Source organism: Halichoerus grypus, chromosome 9 (assembly GCF_964656455.1).
Source record: "Halichoerus grypus chromosome 9, mHalGry1.hap1.1, whole genome shotgun sequence".
NCBI lineage: Eukaryota > Metazoa > Chordata > Mammalia > Carnivora > Phocidae > Halichoerus > Halichoerus grypus.
Window position 1 is genome coordinate 48,708,060 of NC_135720.1, and position 20,800 is coordinate 48,728,859.

The 20,800-nt window shown below is 41.4% G+C and overlaps 1 protein-coding gene across 3 annotated transcripts in view; it reads left to right on the forward strand.

Annotated features, from left to right (window-relative positions):
- LAMA4 (laminin subunit alpha 4) overlaps nt 1-20,800 on the forward strand; it is a 153,046-nt gene that overhangs the window by 57,827 nt on the left and 74,419 nt on the right. For 2 of the 3 annotated variants that reach the window (XM_078054852.1, XM_078054850.1), the window contains 3 exons: nt 9,211-9,425; nt 11,374-11,469; nt 13,304-13,455. In XM_078054852.1, the coding sequence (XP_077910978.1) occupies nt 9,211-9,425; nt 11,374-11,469; nt 13,304-13,455 (463 nt within the window). Of the gene's footprint in view, nt 1-9,210; nt 9,426-11,373; nt 11,470-13,297; nt 13,456-20,800 lie in introns of all 3 variants that reach the window. The other variant, XM_078054851.1, reaches the window with a different exon arrangement.

Sequence of the window (20,800 nt, forward strand, 5' to 3'; positions counted from 1 at the left end):
GACTGGCAGGACATATTCAGAGCATTAAATGAGAAAAATATGCAGCCAAGAATACTATATCCAGCTAGGCTGTCATTGAAAATTGAAGGAGAGATAAAAAGCTTCCAGGACAAACAAAAACTAAAGGAATTTGCAAACACGAAACCAGCCCTACAACAAATATTGAAAGGGGTCCTCTAAGCAAAGAGAGAGCCTAAAAGCAACATAGACCAGAAAGGAACACAAACAATATACAGTAACAGTCACTTTACAGGCAATACAATGGCACTAAATTCCTATCTTTCAATAGTTACCCTGAATGTAAATGGGCTAAATGCCCCAATCAAAAGACGCAGGCTATCAGATTGGATTAAAAAACAAAACCCATCAATATGCTGTCTGCAAGAGACTCATTTTAGACCCAAAGACACCCCCAGATTGAAAGTGAGGGGGTGGAAAACCATTTACCATGCTAATGGACACCAAAAGAAAGCTGGGGTGGCAATCCTTATATCAGACAAATTAGATTTTAAACCAAAGACTGAAATAAGAGATGAGGAAGGACACTATATCATACTTAAAGGGTCTATCCAACAAGAAGATCTAACAATTGTAAATATCTATGCCCCTAACATGGGAGCAGCCAATTATATAAGGCAATTAATAACAAAAGCAAAGAAACACATTGACAACAATACAATAATAGTGGGGGACTTTAACACCCCCCTCACTGAAATGGACAGATCGTCTAAGCAAAAAATCAACAAGGAAATAAAGACTTTAAATGACACACTGGACCAAATGGACTTCACAGACATATTCAGAACATTCCATCCCAAAGCAATGGAATACACATTCTTCTCTAGTGCCCATGGAACATTCTCCAGAATAGATCACATCCTAGGTCATAAATCAGGTCTCAACTGGTACCAGAAGATTGGGATCATCCCCTGCATATTTTCAAACCACAATGCTTTGAAACTAGAACTCAATCACAAGAGGAAAGCCGGAAAGAACTCAAACACATGGAGGCTAAAGAGCATCCTACTGAAGAATGAATGGGTCAAGCAGGAAATTAAAGAAGAATTAAAAAAATTCATGGAAACCAATGAAAATGAAAACACAACTATTCAAAATCTTTGGGATACAGCAAAGGCAGTCCTAAGAGGAAAGTATATAGCAATACAAGCCTTTCTCAAGAAACAAGAAAGGTCTCAAGTACACAACCTAACCCTACACCTAAAGGAGCTGGAGAAAGAACAGCAAATAAAGCCTAAACCCAGCAGGAGAAGAGAAATAATAAAGATCAGAGCAGAAATCAATGAAATAGAAACCAAAAGAACAGTAGAACAGATCAACGAAACTAGGAGCTGGTTCTTTGAAAGAATTAACAAGATTGATAAACCCCTGGCCAGACTTATCAAAAAGAAAAGAGAAATGACCCAAATCAACAAAATCATGAATGAAAGAGGAGAGATCACAACCAACACCAAAGAAATACAAACAATTATAAGAACATATTATGAGCAACTCTATGCCAGCAAATTAGATAACCTGGAAGTAATGGATGCATTCCTAGAGATGTATCAACTACCAAAACTGAACCAGGAAGAAATAGAAAACCTGAACAGACCTATAACCACTAAGGAAATTGAAGCAGTCATCAAAAATCTCCCAAAACACAAAAGCCCAGGGCCAGATGGCTTCCCAGGGGAATTCTACCAAACATTTCAAGAAGAATTAATACCCATTCTTCTGAAACTGTTCCAAAAAATAGAAATGGAAGGAAAACTTCCAAACTCATTTTATGAGGCCAGCATTACCTTGATCCCAAAACCAGACAAAGACCCCATCAAAAAGGAGAATTACAGACCAATATCCCTGATGAACATGGATGCAAAAATTCTCACCAAAATACTAGCCAATAGGATCCAACAGTACATTAAAAGGATTATTCACCACGACCAAGTGGGATTTATCCCTGGGCTGCAAGGTTGGTTCAACATCCGCAAATCAATCAACGTGATACAATACATTAACAAAAGAAAGAACAAGAATCATATGATCCTCTCAATAGATGCAGAAAAAGCATTTGACAAAGTACAGCATCCTTTCTTGATCAAAACTCTTCAGAGTATAGGCATAGAGGGTACTTACCTCAATATCATAAAAGCCATCTATGAAAAACCTACAGCAAATATCATTCTCAATGGGGAAAAACTGAGAGCTTTCCCCCTAAGGTCAGGAACGCGGCAGGGATGTCCACTATCACCACTGCTATTCAACATAGTATTGGAAGTCCTAGCCACAGCAATCAGACAACAAAAAGAAATCAAAGGCATCCAAATTGGAAAAGAAGAAGTCAAACTCTCACTCTTTGCAGATGATATGATACTTTATGTGGAAAATCCCAAAGACTCCACCCCAAAACTGCTAGAACTCATACAGGAATTCAGTCAAGTGGCAGGATATAAAATCAATGCACAGAAGTCAGTGGCATTCCTATACACCAACAACAAGACAGAAGAAAGAGAAATTAAGGAGTCGATCCCATTTACAATTGCACCCAAAACCATAAGATACCTAGGCATAAATCTAACCAAAGAGGCAAAGGATCTGTACTCAGAAAACTATAAAATACTCGTGAAAGAAATTGAGGAAGACACAAAGAAATGGAAAAACGTTCCATGCTCATGGATTGGAAGAACAAACATTGTGAATATGTCAATGCTACCTAGAGCAATCTACACATTCAATGCAATCCCCATGAAAATACCATCCACTTTTTTCAAAGAAATGGAACAAATAATCCTAAAATTTGTATGGAACCAGAAAAGAACCCGCATAGCCAGAGGAATGTTGAAAAAGAAAAGCAAAGCTGGCGGCATCACAATTCCGGACTTCCAGCTCTATTACAAAGCTGTCATCATCAAGTCAGTATGGTACTGGCACAAAAACAGGCACATAGATCAATGGAACAGAATAGAGAGCCCAGAAATGGACCCTCAACTCTATGGTCAACTAATCTTTGACAAAGCAGGAAAGAATGTCCAATGGAAAAAAGACAGTCTCTTCAACAAATGGTGTTGGGAAAATTGGACAGCCACATGCAGAAGAATGAAACTGGACCATTTCCTTACATCACACACAAAAATAGACTCCAAATGGTTGAAAGACCTCAATGTGAGACAGGAGTCCATCAAAATCCTAACGGAGAACACAGGCAGCAACCTCTTCGACCTCAGCCACAGCAACTTCTTCCTAGAAACATCGCCAAAGGCAAGGGAAGCAAGGGCAAAAATGAACTATTGGGACTTCATCAAGATAAAAAGCTTTTGCACAGCAAAGGAAACAGTCAACAAAACCAAAAGACAACTGACAGAATGGGAGAAGATATTTGCAAATGACATATCAGATAAAGGGCTAGTATCCAAAATCTATAAAGAACTCATCAAACTCAACACCAAAAGAACAAAGAATCCAATCAAGAAATGGGCAGAAGACATGAACAGACATTTTTCCAAAGAAGACATCCAAATGGCCAACAGACACATGAAAAAGTGTTCAATATCGCTCGGCATCAGGGAAATCCAAATCAAAACCTCAATGAGATACCACCTCACCCCAGTCAGAATGGCTAAAATTAACAAGTCAGGAAATGACAGATGTTGGCGGGGATGCGGAGAAAGGGGAACCCTCCTACACTGTTGGTGGGAATGCAAGCTGGTGCAGCCACTCTGGAAAACAGTATGGAGGTTCCTCAAAAAGTTGAAAATAGAGCTACCATATGATCCAGCAATTGCACTCCTGGGTATTTACCCCAAAGATACAAAAGTAGGGACCCGAAAGGGTACGTGCACCCCGATGTTTATAGCAGCAATGTCCACAATAGCCAAACTGTGGAAAGAGCCAAGATGTCCATCAACAGATGAATGGATAAAGAAGATGTGGTATATATATACAATGGAATATTATGCAGCCATCAAAAGGAATGAGATCTTGCCATTTGCAACGACGTGGATGGAACTGGAGGGTATTATGCTGAGCGAAATAAGTCAAACAGAGAAAGACATGTATCATATGACCTCACTGATATGAGGAATTCTTAATCTCAGGAAACAAACTGAGGGTTGCTGGAGTGGGGGGGTGGGGTGGGAGGGATGGGGTGACTGGGTGATGGACACTGGGGAGGGTATGTGCTCTGGTAAGCGCTGTGAATTGTGCAAGACTGTTGAATCTCAGATCTGTACCTCTGAAACAAATAATGCAATATATGTTAAGAAAGAAAAAAAGAAGAAGAAGAATGTAGCAGGAGGGGAAGAATGAAGGGGGGGAAATCGGAGGGGGAGAAGAACCATGAGAGATGATGGACTCTGAAAAACAAACTGAGGGTTCTAGAGGGGAGGGGGGTGGGAGGATGGGTTAGCCTGGTGATGGGTATTGAGGAGGGCACGTTCTGCATGGAGCACTGGGTGTTATGCACAAACAATGAATCATGGAACACTATATCTAAAACTAATGATGTAATGTATGGGGATTAACATAACAATAAAAAAATTTTTAAAAAAAAGAAGAAGTGGTATATATATACAATGGAATATTATGCAGCCATCAAAAGGAATGAGATCTTGCCATTTGCAACGACGTGGATGGAACTGGAGGGTATTATGCTGAGCGAAATAAGTCAAACAGAGAAAGACATGTATCATATGACCTCACTGATATGAGGAATTCTTAATCTCAGGAAATAAACTGATGGTTGCTGGAGTGGGGGGTGGGGTGGGAGGGAGGGAGGGTGGGGTGACTGGGTGATAGACACTGGGGAGGGTATGTGCTCTGGTAAGCGCTGTGAATTGTGCAAGACTGTTGAATCTCAGATCTGTACCTCTGAAACAAATAATGCAATATATGAAAAAATAAAAAATAAAAAAAATAAAAAAAATAAAAAATAAAGATGAGGAGCCTGAGACCCAGATCCATTAGACTTAATCTAAGTCACAATTGGTTAGGGGTAAACCCAAAACCAAAACCCAGGACCTTTGATGTTCAATCCAGAGTTTTCAGTTCATAAATGTGTATGATCTCAATACCTCAGTATTCCACATTCTCTCCCATAGCAGCTTTAATAATATTCCTTCATCCATTCAGTTTTGCAGTAGAGTGAAAGACATGCTAAGACAGTATGAGGATTTATCATGTGGATCTTATTGCTTAAGGATCAAGAGGGAAGAATGGGGCAAATTAAAGCAAATCCAAGGGGACCTTAAAACCCTAACAGGAAAGGCTGAATATAGTATCATCAGAGATAATGATGATGACAGTGATAATGATGTTGATGATGGCCTTGATGATAGAAAAGAATAAAGAAGGGGAGGAGTAGGAAGAGAAAGCTAACATTTATTGAGGCTTGTGATTCCAGGGTTTAGTCTGATTCTTTCTGAAGGCACCATGTTTTTTCAAACTTACACTATCAACTCTGTTATCTGTATAGAATTCTTCTATGATCCCTACTCTCTACCTTGCCCCCGTTCTGGATTCCTACCCTGTGACCTTGAATGGGTACATTTTCCTAGCCTTATTTATCAGTCTTTCATAGAGAAGTAAAAAGCATTTATAATGGCACCTACGATGTAACAGGTGTTTTTGTTTTTGTTTTTGTTTTTTCAGAGTTTAATTTAACCCCAATGACGGCTATAGAAAGGCATCCCTCCCAGAAAGACTTCTGTGCCACCTGGGAGTTTTGGCAACCTTGGTAAAAGTACTCAGTGACAGCTGTATGGCCCTAGGAAGTGAAGCAAAAGAGAAAGAGCAGAGGAGAGAAAAAGAGCTCCAAAAATTCCCAGAACAGTAGTTTTTGATCAAAATCTTTTTTCCCCAAAACATATTTCTTTGTTTCCTATTTTGCCCAAATAATATGACCACTAACTGAAATGACAATGTTCATAGGCCACAGTTCTTTTGTTTACACTGTAAATTTATCAGCTCTATTTTCCATGAGTGAATCAAGTCACTAATAAAGCTAGAAATGAGATAATGGGGGAAGAAAATAGATAGGACCAGACTACTGGGTACCAAGGCTCCAGTGCTCACTCTAATTCCAACTGCTGGTCTTTTTGAACCTTTTTTATTTGTTATTTGAGGGCAGGAATTGGGTACATTGATAGCATTTCATTATTCAATTGTTATAATCACTAATTGATTAATTAGCTAATTCATTTAATGCCAGACTTGTGGGATATAAAGAGCATTTTTTTTTTTAAGATTTTATTTATTTATTTGACAGAGAGAGAGACAGCGAGAGAGGGAACACAAGCAGGGGTAGTGGGAGAGGGAGAAGCAGGCTTCCCGTGGAGTAGGGAACCCGATGCGGGGCTCAATCCCAGGACCCTGGGATCATGACCTGAGCCGAAGGCAGACACCTAACAACTGAGCCACCCAGGCGCCCCGGGATACAAAGAGCATTAAACTTGGAGTCCGATGTTAGGGTTGAGCCCTGCAGTAACGAACAAATTATTTAGCTTCTCCACACTTTAGTTTTCTTGTCTATAAAGGTAAGGGATTATAGGGCACTATGGAAAAAAACCTTTGCATACTTATTCTATAAAATCTGTAGGGTTGAAGTTTGGGCTATGACTTCAGAATTGCCTCTGAACTGACCACCAAAAGACAAAGTAGATTGTCCCTGTGATTGAGATTCTGACTTGCAGAATGGAGAATTTGGTTTTTCTCTTGTGGGAGACCAAGAGACGACCTATGGAGGTCAGATACAGTGGGATTCAACAGAAAAAGAAAGTAACTGGCATCTGACTTCTGTGAGCTTGGGCAAGGTCCTTCACTCCCAGCCTCAGGATTCCCAACTCTACTTTGAGGTGGCAGGTCTGAGTCCCATTTCAATGGGACCAAGAGTCTCATACTCTCTGTTTGGTGAACTGCAGTGAAGGATAGCAACTCAATCCAGCCATGCACTCCGTAAGGAATGACTTGTGCTGGCTTGGGAACCAGAGAACCTATAAATCAGAGGTGCAAAGACATGAGTATGAATAACAAAACTCATTGAACATTTCCTCCTGCGGGGTGTCTCTCCATGGGTTGTGTGGCACTTACATTCATTCTTATCTTTTTCATGGACCTCGATTTCTAGAATTCATGATTTTACATATAATTGTGCTTGATTCGCTTTCTGTTCTTTCAGGGCATGGGCTGTGTGTTTTTCCTCTTCCTGTCTCTCCACGCCTTACATAAAATAGACATGAATTGTCCCTCTGTTGGATGAATTCATTCATTCATTTATAGCAGCAGCAGTGTGGTCCAGGGTGGAGTGAAGGAAAGAACATCAGGGTCAGAGGTCTGGGTCTTGCACTGTGAATTCCTTGCTATATGAGCCTGGAAACCCAAAGTAGCCTCTCAGCCTCAGCATGCCAGGCCTGTGTGGCCTACCTCCTGGGTGTCTGTGGTAACTAAATAAACTCACCTCAGTGAAGCTATGGGATACAAGGCAAGTAGAGGGGATAAAGATTACAACTACACCAAAACACTGAGACATAGGAATAAAGCCCAGAAGAACGTATGCAAAATGTCGGACAATGATTTTGTTAGGATCTTGGGATTATAGGTGATTTTTTTTTCATTTCTCTATTTTTCAAATATTCTGAATCATGAAATCCTTTTTTTAAAAATTGTAATGTCTTGTTATCATTGGCCAGGTCTTCCTGATTTCCTTGGAAAGTCCTCTCCTGCTTTCCTCTCCAAGTCCAACGTCCCAGCCCAGGACCTCCACACCCCAGCCCGGTCTCCCTATTCCAGCCCGCAGTCCACCCTGCATCTGAAGCCAGCCCCGCCTTCCCCCACCTCTGCTATCATCACAAAAACCTCCGTCGGCTCCCTTTCTTTTTCTCTCTCACATCAGAACCCACTCCTGCACCTGACCTTCGGCTCCATGAAGGGGTGACTACACATTCTTTCCAGCCACTCCCAAAGCATCTTCAGCTCCAGTTGGCCAATCTTGACACTAGTTTAGGGTCACAGCAAAGAGGAGGCTATTGCCAGCCAGAAAACATGTGTAGTTTGGCTCACAGAGTATTCTTATAAAATTTGAGCCAAAGTTTAAAAACAGTGATTTCAGATAAAAACCCAAACTTCAACTTTTTTGTTTTAAAAATAGGAACATCTGGCAACGCAGATCCTCCATTCCCTCACGGCTACAGTGTGGAAACAGTTGACGGGAGCTGAGTAGCAGCTACCCCCTTGGTCGGGGCCTGCGGTCCCACCACTCACAGTAGGGCCTCTACTGACCCACAAGGCACCTTCAGGAAAAGTAGAGAAAAGCATTTCTTCCTCTGAGCAGAAGCAGCCCCACCCAGAAGGCACAGCTTGGCAAGCCCAGCAAAGGCTGGATGGATTTTGGCCTCTACTCTCCAAATGAGCTGGAGTCTCTCATTAGCAACCCAGCTGGCATGACCGTAGACACCAGCTCTGCCCCCACAACAAAGGCAGTTAGGTGTCTGGCCTCTGTAGGCTCACATATTAAAATGTCCACAATAATGGCCATCTGGGCTCCAATTTCATTTGTCTGTGGTACTCTCCGCCCTGCCATCTGCTTTGTCTCCACACGGGCTTCCCTCCATCACAAGATGGCTGCCAGAGCTGAGTGCTGCCTGCCTCTTCATTCACCTGCAGATGGACAGAATGTCTTCCCATACCCCTCAAGTAAGAGCCCTGAGCTACAGTCTGAATGAATCACTTCTCAGCCAACTTACTTTAGCCAGGACAATGCCAGGCACTAACTGGCTCAGGTTTAGGTTCTCTGAACAATTCACTATAGCAAGGCAGTTGGTGATTTATCCCAGTGTTTCTCAATGCAGATATTAACATTTTGGCCAGTTTTAGCTGTGCCCTAGTAGTGCATCCCCTGCAGTACATTTAGCATATCTGGCACCTCTCGATCAGATACCAGCCACATACCCTAGTTGTTGAGGTAACCAAAAATGCCCACACGCTGGTTGTATCTAGACATTTGTGCATCTGGAGGTCTGACCAAACCGAATGGGCTTCAACACAATAGGGAAGAGTGGTTCCTTAAAAACAAAGTCTGGCCCTATTAGGAAGATGGGAAAGTAGGAACAAATTCTGGGAGGTCAATCCACATACATTCACTACCTTTCTTCTAGGCAGGAGAGAAGATAGAAGAAAAACTATGGCTGCTAAATTTTTAACCTGCGATTTCTGCCTCAGATGTGCCCCCGGTTACTATGGAAACCCCTTGCTGATTGGAAGCACCTGTAAGAAATGTGACTGCAGTGGAAATTCAGATCCCAACCTGATCTTTGAAGATTGTGATGAGGTCACCGGCCAGTGTAGGAATTGCCTACGCAACACCACGGGATTCAGGTGTGAACGCTGTGCCCCTGGCTACTATGGGGATGCCAGGATAGCCAAGAACTGTGCAGGTACGGTACTGTAGATCGTGGCCAGCACGTACACTGAATCTAGATGGATCGATGTTGGGGAGATACTGCAAGTGTCCCCTTGTCACTTTTGCAGGGCAACGTGCATTCTTAGGAATGTGCACCCCAAACTCACCAGGGGTAGATGATTTATCAAGGTTACTGGTACAACTTAGCTCATGGGTAGGATAAACCATGAGACAGTCACACAAATGAACTTTCACCTTATCTTATATTCTTCCGATTTTGATCAAAGAAGTAAATCAGACTTCCATGGATTACGTATCATTGACCAGAATTTTGAATGAAAATTTGCAAGATTTACCTCTGTTTTCTTGTTCTGGAAGCTATGTCCCTTTTACCAGTTGTGATTGGTAAAACTGACTTCTTAGTGAAATAGATTAGCAAGCCAAGGGTACAGTTTAGTCATCCCCCAATGTCCTCAAATTGTCAGGGTAAATATTGCAGGGACAGTATAAGAAATCTTCCCGGTTAAACTTCAGTTAGACTAAAATGTACAAATTTTATTCATGATTTCTCTAATCCATTTGCTGCATAGAGTGAAGCTCTTCAGAAATAAAGTTAAATCGCCTTCCTCAGGGCAAAGGAAGGTTGAGACTGAATATTTCTTACTCTTTTGTGACTGAGAGGGAACAGGGTGAGGAAGAGGCATTGTATTCTTGTGGCATGCTTCTACTGGAATCCCCTCACTGAAGCAGATTCCCACCTGAAAAGATTTTAAGAAGTAAAGAGTTTAAAGTTGAGAAGAAGGCACATATGAGCTGCAGAAGTCACAATAAAAGTGAACATGTCTACAAGAAAGCCAAGTGCACTGAGGCATAAAACCAGAGACAAGAGAGGAGTTCTGTGTCCAATCAGGCAGGCATCTGAAAGAGTATTGGCAAAATCAAAGCCTTAGACATTGATGCTCCAATTCTCAAAACATTTACTAAACACGTTAAACTACATAGATGCAGGTCACTCTTAGAAAAGATGCCGAAGTTAGAAGCAATAAAGTATGATCTTGCTGAATTGTTTAATAAATCTACATTTTGTGGAACATTACACAGCTGAAATGTAATAAATGTACGTCCCTCATGAAGCTAATTTTTTATGATGATTCTTTAGAGACAGTTAAGAGGTGGGGGAGAATTCACAATACTATTCCAGCTCACGGCTAGCATAAATAGCTTAGGAAATCTTTTTTAAATATTACAAATGAATTGCTACTGAGAAACTCAATGGAAAATGAACAATCTGATAAGATCGGGGTTTTTGTTTTTTTTCCAAAAGGCATTCTTGAAAATCATCAGTAGATTAATAATGGGCTCTCAGGTCTTCTAAATTCACGTAAATATGTTCCCGATTCTTTCCACGACATTATTGCTAGTCATCCCACTGATAGCTATCATTTGGAGGTTTGGAGTCAGCCTTGCCAAGGGTCAAGCACCGTGGGAGCCAAAAATCGCTCTTGAGCCTCCTCCCTCCCTCCCTCCCGCTGCACTGTTCCTACCTCACACCTGGCAATGATCAACCCTGGAGTTGGATTAAACTGGAGAATCAGTCTGTGATGAAAGGAGGGCTCTCAGATTCCAGTTGAACGATGGGTTCCGGGATCATTTTGTACTTTGTGAAACTTCCCAGGATCTTTTTGGACTGAAGCAATTGTAGAGTCATGTCAGAATCCCAGAAAGTTGGGAGAGGAGTCCTAGAAAATGCAGATTTACTTTGCCCCAGGGCTGCCTTTGAAAATCTCCCTGGGCTGGGCTTAATTGGGTGAGGGTCATAATCTCTAGATCACGGACTCTACACCGTCGTGTGGAAGAATATAATTAATCCCCGTTGGAAGAACTATATACTGATAGCCAGTATTTCTAGAAACCAGGAAAACATTGCCATATTTTAAGCATTAAGAAACAAATCCCTAACCTCTTGTTTTTGTTTCCTACAGTGTGCAATTGTGGGGGAGGCCCATGTGACAGCGTAACTGGAGAATGCTTGGAAGAAGGTTTTGAACCCCCTACAGGCATGGACTGCCCAACCATAAGTAAAAATAACAGTACATGATTGACTAACGCCACTTTCTCTAATGTGCTGCAGGTGTAGGATTAAGAAGAGCTATGCAATTCCCTCTCTAGAAACTCCCTAAGTCCCCTCCCGGCTTTAACCCTGTCTGTGCCTCCACCAAGGGGACCCTAAGCGGAAGCTACTTGATTCCAATTGGTAAAATGGGTGATTTACACTGAAACAACTCTACTTTAGAAAATTTATTTTATGAAGCCTTTAAATTCAGCATCTCACCTAGTGGGTAAAGGCAGAATCAGAAGAGCAATTCCTAGTGACCGAGTTCATTTTAATTCCTCTTTCTATATTATCTCTTCAAATCCTCAGATAATGTGATATACAGACAATGCTTTACAACACTAGGGAAACCAAGACACTAAGCCACTTAGGTGGCTTTTCCCAAATCACTCCAAAATGGAAGTGGCAGCAGAAAGAAAATGTTCAGGCCTTATGGGATGGAGCTATTGTCTTACTTTCCTGGATTTCTCTGCCATTCCTATCAATCAAATCATGAGCAGTCCTGATGGTGCAGGAGCCAGCTGAAACACTTCACAGCAAATGCCCAGAGCTGATCTTAACTTCTCAGGCACCCTTCAAGCCCTTCTTCTAGAAAAGGCTATGACTGATTCTTAGGATTTAAGGAAACGTTTGCCTTAGAAAGCCCTTTACTGAGAAAATAACGAATATTTGCCTTTAAGTAGAGTGGTTTAAAGACTATTTTAACTTTAGGTATCCCCTCCCCCAGACGAGAGTATCTTGGTCTCTCGGTGCCTGTAAGCACAAGAGATTAATGTTATGGATGATTCACATCTTAGAAGATGGCACAGGATGTGAGGCACAAGCAGGGCAAAGTTCACACACTGATCAGCAAGGTCATTTTAAGGACCTTAAATGATGTGCTGGCTGGGGAGCCATTCCTTTAAGATAGCATGTCCATAAGACCGTGTTAAACTTCAAATAACAAATTAACACATTAACAACTATTAACACTTCAGTCTTCATTTATTCGTTCTCTGGAAAAGAGCACAGTCTGAGGAAAAGAGATTGGGAACAGAAAAGTTTCAGAGAGTGGTCAAGACCGGCTTCAAAGCACGGACTGCTGTCCTTCTGAGTATGCCGCAAGTGGGCACTGGGCCCCCCAGGAGCAGCAGGGGGGTGGGGGGGGTGAGGGGGAGGACAGCGGTAAGCGGAACTCACATGTGAAATGCAAGGAGCGGGGAGAAACTACGACCTACTTCACCATATGCCCAGACTGAGCAGATATTCACAGTGACATTGTACAGACCCCCTTCTGGCCGAAGTGTTCATCCAGACAGGAGGTCAGGCCATGCGGAGGCGCTGAGCCACCCCTGGGATAGGAATAGGAAAGAGGGGGTGCCTACCAAACAGTTTCGCCAGTGGGCACTAAGCAAAAGCCTGACATGAAGAGAGCCATCCCAGAGGGTTGTCCCACCACTAAGGAAAAGTGGAGAGCGTGCTTCTCCTCCCCCACCCACTGTGCAAATGGCTTACCCTTTTATGCTTCCTTCCTTTCTCAGTTCAGCGATTGGTGTCCACATCAGCCTACTTGCCCTGTTGCACGCCTTGTTCGTTTTGTTATGTTTGAAGTGGGGATAGCGCCCGATGTACAGTTTGAGTCATCTTAGACTCTAGTGTGCTTTGAGTGTAAGGACTGGTTCTGTGACCCAGAACAGTTCCTCAGGAAACAAACATAAAAATAATATTAACCAAGGAAGTACACATAATGATCTACTAGAGCACGTGCTTCCCCGCTGACTTTCAGTTTTAAAGAAATAACATGTCCGTTTTACCTCCAGGCTGTGATAAGTGCATCTGGGATCTGATTGATGACCTTCGATTAGCAGCCCTCTCGATTGAAGACAGCAAATCTGGTCTGTTGAGTGTCTCATCCGGTGCGGCTGCTCAGAGGCACGTGAATGAACTCAACTCCACCATCTTCCTCCTCAAAGTAGGCAGCCATGTTGTACCTTTAGCTGTATCTCATGCTGGTCTTACAGGACTGCTCCTAGAACTCCTGTCCTTTCTGTCATCTGAGTCCCATGGCTGTATTACAGATGGGTTGTTAGACTAGGAAATCAGAAAAAGTTTATTGTAACCATGAGCTTCAGGCCAAAACAAGAGCAGCCATCTATAAGAGAAATTAATGTGGAGAATGTAACAACTAAAACAAGCAGTATCTATGTACCAATCTACTGAGGGAAGGAAAACACTCTTATTTCCTTGGTAAAAATGTGCATTGGTTATTCAGGTCCTTACCACGAACTTACCATTACCTTAACCTCAATTTGCAGTGCTTTGAGGAGTTTCTCTAGAAACCTCTCTCCTGCTCACTCTCTCTCGCACCCTTACCTTTCCTTCTTACTGACACAGTCTCTCTCATCTTCCCACACACACACACTGAAGCACACAGACATACATGCTCAGTGTCTCCTCACAGGTCTAGTGGTTAATATCTAATAAACAGTCAAAAACAAACTATAACAGTGCTGCTGTATCTAAACTGTTGTTTTTTTTTTAAGATTTTATTTATTTGACAGAGAAAGAGACAGCAAGAGAGGGAACACAAGCAAGGGGAGTGGGAGAGGGAGAAGCAGGCTTCCCACGGAGCAGGGAGCCCGACACGGGGCTCGATCCCAGGGCACTGGGATCATGACCTGAGCCGAAGGCAGACGCTTAACGACTGAGCCACCCAGGCGCCCCATGCTGTATCTAAACTTTAAGAGGTATTTTTTTCCCCTCTAAATTATGGGCTTCCATCACAACCAACAGATATTTTTTAAAACAATAATAATTAACTGAAAGGATAATGGAATTAATACCAGCAGATTTTTACTTTATCAATTTCACATAATAGTTAAGAGCACTAACTTTGAAACCAGATCGATTGCATTCAGATCCCAGCTCTGACACTCACTAGTTATGTGACCTGCACATTCTTCAGTTTTTTCCACTGGCATTGAGGATCATTATTGCACCTACCTCATGGGTTGTGGAGAGAATTCAGCAAGCGATATATATGTAGGGCAGCTGCAACAGTACCTACCCTAGAAAGTGCTCATTACTCTACTTTTTAGAGGTGCAAATAAATGATATGCACAGCAATTGGCCAAATATGCAAAATGTAAAGTAAAGCAAGAATCACAAAATCATAGAGCTGGGTGGATTCCTAGTGAGCATTCTATCCCAAACTTAGGAATCATTCTTATCCACACTCATCTGTTTAGACACATGAAGGCACTACTTCCCAGAGTAGTCGCCCAGACTCAGGCCTCTTGCTGCTTGAACTCTCTTTCCTCAACAGCACAACTTCAAGATAGGTATAATTATAGCTGACAGGAAGTCAGTGTCAGGATTGAAAGGCTTACTCAAAGTAATCCAGGTAAAGCTACATGAGACCAAACTCCTCAAAAACAGAAAAGAGATGCCAAATGGTCTGAAATAAAGAGAATTGCTCTTCTTCTCCAAAAAAAAAAGAAAGTAAATTTCCAAACTCCATTTTACATTACATTTTACATTACATTGATCTTTGTGGGTTGATCATTTCCTCCAGGGTCTGCCAAATTTGAAATTGAAATTGTAAATGCCAGACACCCTGGGCGGCCGACCAGTCTACAGGGTGCTTTTGTGAAATTAGAAAAATGTGCCCTTTCTCCATGGCCAGCACAACCCGAGCACAACCCAATGAGCAGAGCTTGCAGAATTTCAGCCCTGAAGGCCGTTGGAACCCTTGTGCAGACCCCAACCTTCATACCAGCTTACAGCAGCCTTCAGACCCCACGGTTTTGGTAACAGAAGCTCACATTCTACTCTGAGTCCTCTTATACTGAGAGCGTTGTATGTATATATATTTTTTAAAGATTTATTTGTTTATTTGAGAGAGAGAGAGAGCATGCAGGGGGAGGGCGAGAGAGAGAGTCTTAAGCAGACTCCACACTGAATGCAGAGCCCCATGCAGGGCTCAATCTCAGGACCCTGAGATCACGACCTGAGCCAAAACCAAGAATCAGACACTTAACCAACTGAGCCACCCAGGCTCCCCTTTATGTATAGGGGTTTTTTTAATTTAATTTTTTATTGTTATGTTAATCACCATACATTACATCATTAGTTTTTGACCCAGTGTTCCACGATTCATTCATGCAGAATGTGCCCTCCCCAATACCCGCCACCAGGCCAACCCATCCTCCCACCCTGCTCCCCTCTAGAACCCTCAGTTTGTTTTTCAGAGTCCATCGTCTCTCATGGTTTGTCTCCCCCTCCGATTCCCCCCCTTCATTCTTCCCCTCCTGCTATCTTCTTCTTTTTTTTTTTTAACATATATTGTATTATTTGTTTCAGAGGTACAGATCTGTGATTCAACAGTCTTGCACAATTCTCAGTGCTCATCATAGCACATACCCTCCCCAGTGTCTATCACCCAGGAACCCCATCCCTCCCACCCCCCACCACTCCAGCAACCCTCAGTTTGTTTCCTGAGATTAAGAATTCCTCATATCAGTGAGATCATATGATACATGTCTTTCTCTGATTGACTTATTTCGCTCAGCGTAACACCCTCCAGTTCCATCCATGTCATTGCAAATGGCAAGATCTCATTCCTTTTGATGGCTACATAATATTCCATTGTATATATATACCACTTCTTTATCCATTCATCTGTCGATGGACATCTTGGCTCTTTCCACAGTTTGGCTATTGTGGACATTGCTGCTATAAACATCAGGGTGCACGTGCCCCTTCGGATTCTTACATTTGTATCTTTGGGGTAAATACCCAGTAGTGCAATTGCTGGATCATATGGTAGGTCTATTTTCAACTTTTTGAGGAAACTCCATACTGTTTTCCAGAGTGGCTGCACCAGCTTGCATTCCCACCAACAGTGTAGGAGGGTTCCCCTTTCTCTGCATCCCCGCCAACATCATTTCCTGACTTGTTAATTTTAGCCATTCTGACTGGGGTGAGGTGGTATCTCATTGAGGTTTTGATTTGGATTTCCCTGATGCCAAACAATGTTGAGCACTTTTTCATGTGTCTGTTGGCCATTTGGATGTCTTCTTTGGAAAAATGTCTGTTCATGTCTTCTGCCCATTTCTTGATTAGATCATTTGTTCTTTGGGTGTTGACTTTAAGAAGTTCTTTATAGATTTTGGATATTAGCCCTTTATCTGATATGTCATTTGCAAATATCTTCTCCCATTCTGTCGGTTGTCTTTTGGTGTTGTTGACTGTTTCTTTTCTTGTGCAAAAGCTTTTCATCTTGATGAAGTCCCAATAGTTCATTTTTGCCCTTGCTTCCCTTGCCTTTGGCGATGTTTCTAGGAAGAAGTTGCTGTGGCTGAGGTCGAAGAGGTTGCTGCCTGTGTTCTCCGTTAGGATTTTGATGGACTCCTGTCTCACATTGAGGTCTTTCAACCATTTTGAGTCCATTTTCTGTGTGGTGTAAGGAAATGGTCCAGTTTCATTCTTCTGCATGTGGCTATCCAATTTTCCCAACACCATTTGTTGAAGAGACTGTCTTTTGTTCATTGGACATTCTTTCCTGCTTTGTCAAAGATTAGTTGACCATAGAGTTGAGGGTCCATTTCTGGGCTCTCTATTCTGTTCCATTGATCTATGTGTCTGTTTTTGTGCCAGTACCATACTGTCTTGATGATGACAGCTTTGTAATAGAGCTGGAAGTCTGGAATTGTGAAGCCGCCAGCTTTGCTTTTCTTTTTCAACATTCCTCTGGCTATTCAGGGTCTTTTCTGGTTCCATACAAATTTTAGGATTATTTGTTCCATTTCTTTGAAAAAAGTGGATGGTATTTTCATGGGGATTGCATTGAATGTGTAGATTGCTCTAGGTAGCATTGACATCTTCACAATGTTTGTTCTTCCAATCCAGGAGCATGGAACGTTTTTCCATTTCTTTGTGTCTTCCTCAATTTCTTTCACGAGTATTTTATAGTTTTCTGAGTACAGATCCTTTGCCTCTTTGGTTAGATTTATTCCTAGGTATCTTATGGTTTTGGGTGCAATTGTAAATGGGATCGACTCCTTAATTTCTCTTTCTTCTGACTTGTTGTTGGTGTATAGGAATGCCACTGACTTCTGTGCATTGATTTTATATCCTGCCACTTTACTGAATTCCTGTATGAGTTCTAGCAGTTTTGGGGTGGAGTCTTTTGGGTTTTCCACATAAAGTATCATATCATCTGCAAAGTGTGAGAGTTTGACTTCTTCTTTGCCGATTCGGATGCCTTTGATTTCTTTTTGTTGTCTGATTGATGTGGCTAGGACTTCCAATACTATGTTGAATAGCAGTGGTGATAGTGGACATCCCTGCCGTGTTCCTGACCTTAGGGGGAAAGCTCTCAATTTTTCCCCATTGAGAATGATATTCACTGTGGGTTTTTCATAGATGGCTTTTATGATATTGAGGTATGTACCCTCTATGCCTATACTCTGAAGAGTTTTGATCAAGAAAGGATGCTGTACTTTGTCAAATGCTTTTTCTGCATCTATTGAGAGGATCATATGATTCTTGTTCTTTCTTTTGTTAATGTATTGTATCACGTTGATTGATTTGCGGATGTTGAACCAACCTTGCAGCCCAAGGATAAATCCCACTTGGTCATGGTAAATAATCCTTTTAATGTACTGTTGGATCCTATTGGCTAGTATTTTGGTGAGAATTTTTGCATCCATGTTCATCAAGGATATTGGTCTGTAATTCTCCTTTTTGATGGGGTCTTTGTCTGGTTTTGGGATCAAGGTAATGGTGGCCTCATAAAATGAGTTTGGAAGTTTTCCTTCCATTTCTATTTTTTGGAACAGTTTCAGAAGAGTAGGTATTAATTCTTCTTTAAATGTTTGGTAGAATTCCTCTGGGAAGCCCTCTGGCCCTGGGCTTTTGTTTGTTGGGAGATTTTTGATGACTGCTTCAATTTCCTTAGTGGTTATAGGTCTGTTCGGGTTTTCTATTTCTTCCTGGTTCAGTTTTGGTAGTTGATACATCTCTAGGAATGCACCCATTTCTTCCAGGTTATCTAATTTGCTGGCATAGAGTTGCTCATAATATGTTCTTATAATTATTTGTATTTCTTTGGTGTTGGTTGTGATCTCTCCTCTTTCATTCATGATTTTGTTGATTTGGGTCATTTCTCTTTTCTTTTTGATAAGTCTGGCCAGGGGTTTATCAATCTTGTTAATTCTTTCAAAGAACCAGGTCCTAGTTTCGTTGATCTGTTCTACTGTTCTTTTGGTTTCTATTTCATTGATTTCTGCTCTGATCTTTATTATTTCTCTTCTCCTGCTGGGTTTAGGCTTTATTTGCTGTTCTTTCTCCAGCTCCTTTAGGTGTAGGGTTAGGTTGTGTACTTGAGACCTTTCTTGTTTCTTGAGAAAGGCTTGTATTGCTATATACTTTCCTCTTAGGACTGCCTTTGCTGCATCTCAAAGATTTTGAATAGTTGTGTTTTCATTTTCATTGGTTTCCATGAATTTTTTAAATTCTTCTTTAATTTCCTGCTTGACCCATTCATTCTTCAGTAGGATGCTCTTTAGCCTCCATGTATTTGAGTTCTTTCCGACTTTCCTCTTGTGATTGAGTTCTAGTTTCAAAGCATTGTGGTCTGAAAATATGCAGGGAATGATCCCAATCTTTTGGTACCTGTTGAGACCTGATTTGTGACCTAGGATGTGATCTATTCTGGAGAATGTTCCAGGAAGAATGTGTATCCTGTTGCTTTGGGATGAAATGTTCTGAATATATCTGTGAAGTCCATTTGATCCAGTGTGTCATTTAAAGTCTTTATTTCCTTGTTGATCTTTTGCTTAGATGATCTGTCCATTTCAGTGAGGGGGGTGTTAAAGTCCCCCACTATTATTGTATTGTTGTCGATGTGTTTCTTTGCTTTTGTTTTTAATTGCCTAATATAATTGGCTGCTCCCATGTTAGGGGCATAGATATTTACAATTGTTAGATCTTCTTGTTGGATAGACCCTTTAAGTAGGATATAGGGTCCTTCCTTATCTCTTATTACAGTCTTTGGTTTAAAATCTAATTTGTCTGATATAAGGATTGCCACCCCAGCTTTCTTTTGGTGTCCATTAGCATGGTAAATGGTTTTCCATCCCCTCACTTTCAATCTGGGGGTGTCTTTGGGTCTAAAATGAGTCTCTTGCAGACAGCATATCAATGGGTCTTGTTTTTTTATCCAATCTGATACCCTATGTCTTTTGATTGGGGCATTTAGCCCATTTACATTCAGGGTAACTATTGAAAGATAGGAATTTAGTGCCATTGTATTGCCTGTAAGGTGACTGTTACTGTATATTGTCTGTGTTCCTTTCTGGTCTATGTTACTTTTAGGCTCTTTCTTTGCTTAGAGGACCCCTTTCAAGATTTCTTGTAGGGCTGGTTTCATGTTTGCAAATTCCTTTAGTTTTTGTTTGTCCTGGAAGCTTTTTATCTCTCCTTCAATTTTCAATGACAGCCTAGCTGGATATAGTATTCTTGGCTGCATATTTTTCTCATTTAGTGCTCTGAATATATCCTGCCAGTCCTTTCTGGCCTGCCAGGTCTCTGTGGATAGGTCTGTTGCCAATCTAATGTTTCTACCATTGTAGGTTACATATCTCTTCTCCCAAGCTGCTTTCAAGATCTTCTCTTTGTCTCTGAGACTCGTAGTTTTACTATTAGATGTCAGGGTGTTGACCTATTTTTATTGATTTTGAGAGGGGTTCTCTGTGCCTCCTGGATTTTGATGCCTGTTTCCTTCCCCAAATTAGGGAAGTTCTCTGCTATAATTTGCTCCAATATACCTTCTGCCCCTCTCTCCCTTTCTTCTTCTTCTGGGATCCCAATTATTCTAATGTTGTTTCATCTTATGGTATCACTTATCTCTCGAATTCTGCCCTTGTGATCCAGTAGTTGTTTATCTCTCTTTTTCTCAGCTCCTTTATTTTCCATCATTTGGTCTTCTATATCACAAATTCTCTCTTCTGCCTCATTTATCCTAGCAGTTAGTGCCCCCATTTTTTATTACACCTCATTAGTAGCCTTTTTGATTTCGACTTGGTTAGATTTTAATTCTTTTATTTCTCCAGAAAGGGTTTCTCTAATAATTTCCATGCTTTTTTCAAGCCCAGCTAGTATCTTTAAAATCATCATTCTGAACTCTAGTTCTGACATTGTACTAATGTCCATATTGAGTAGGTCCCTGGCAGTCAGTACTGCCTCTTTTTTGTTGTTGTTGAGGTGACTTTTTCTGTCTTGTCATTTTGTCCAGAGGAGAATAGATGAATGAG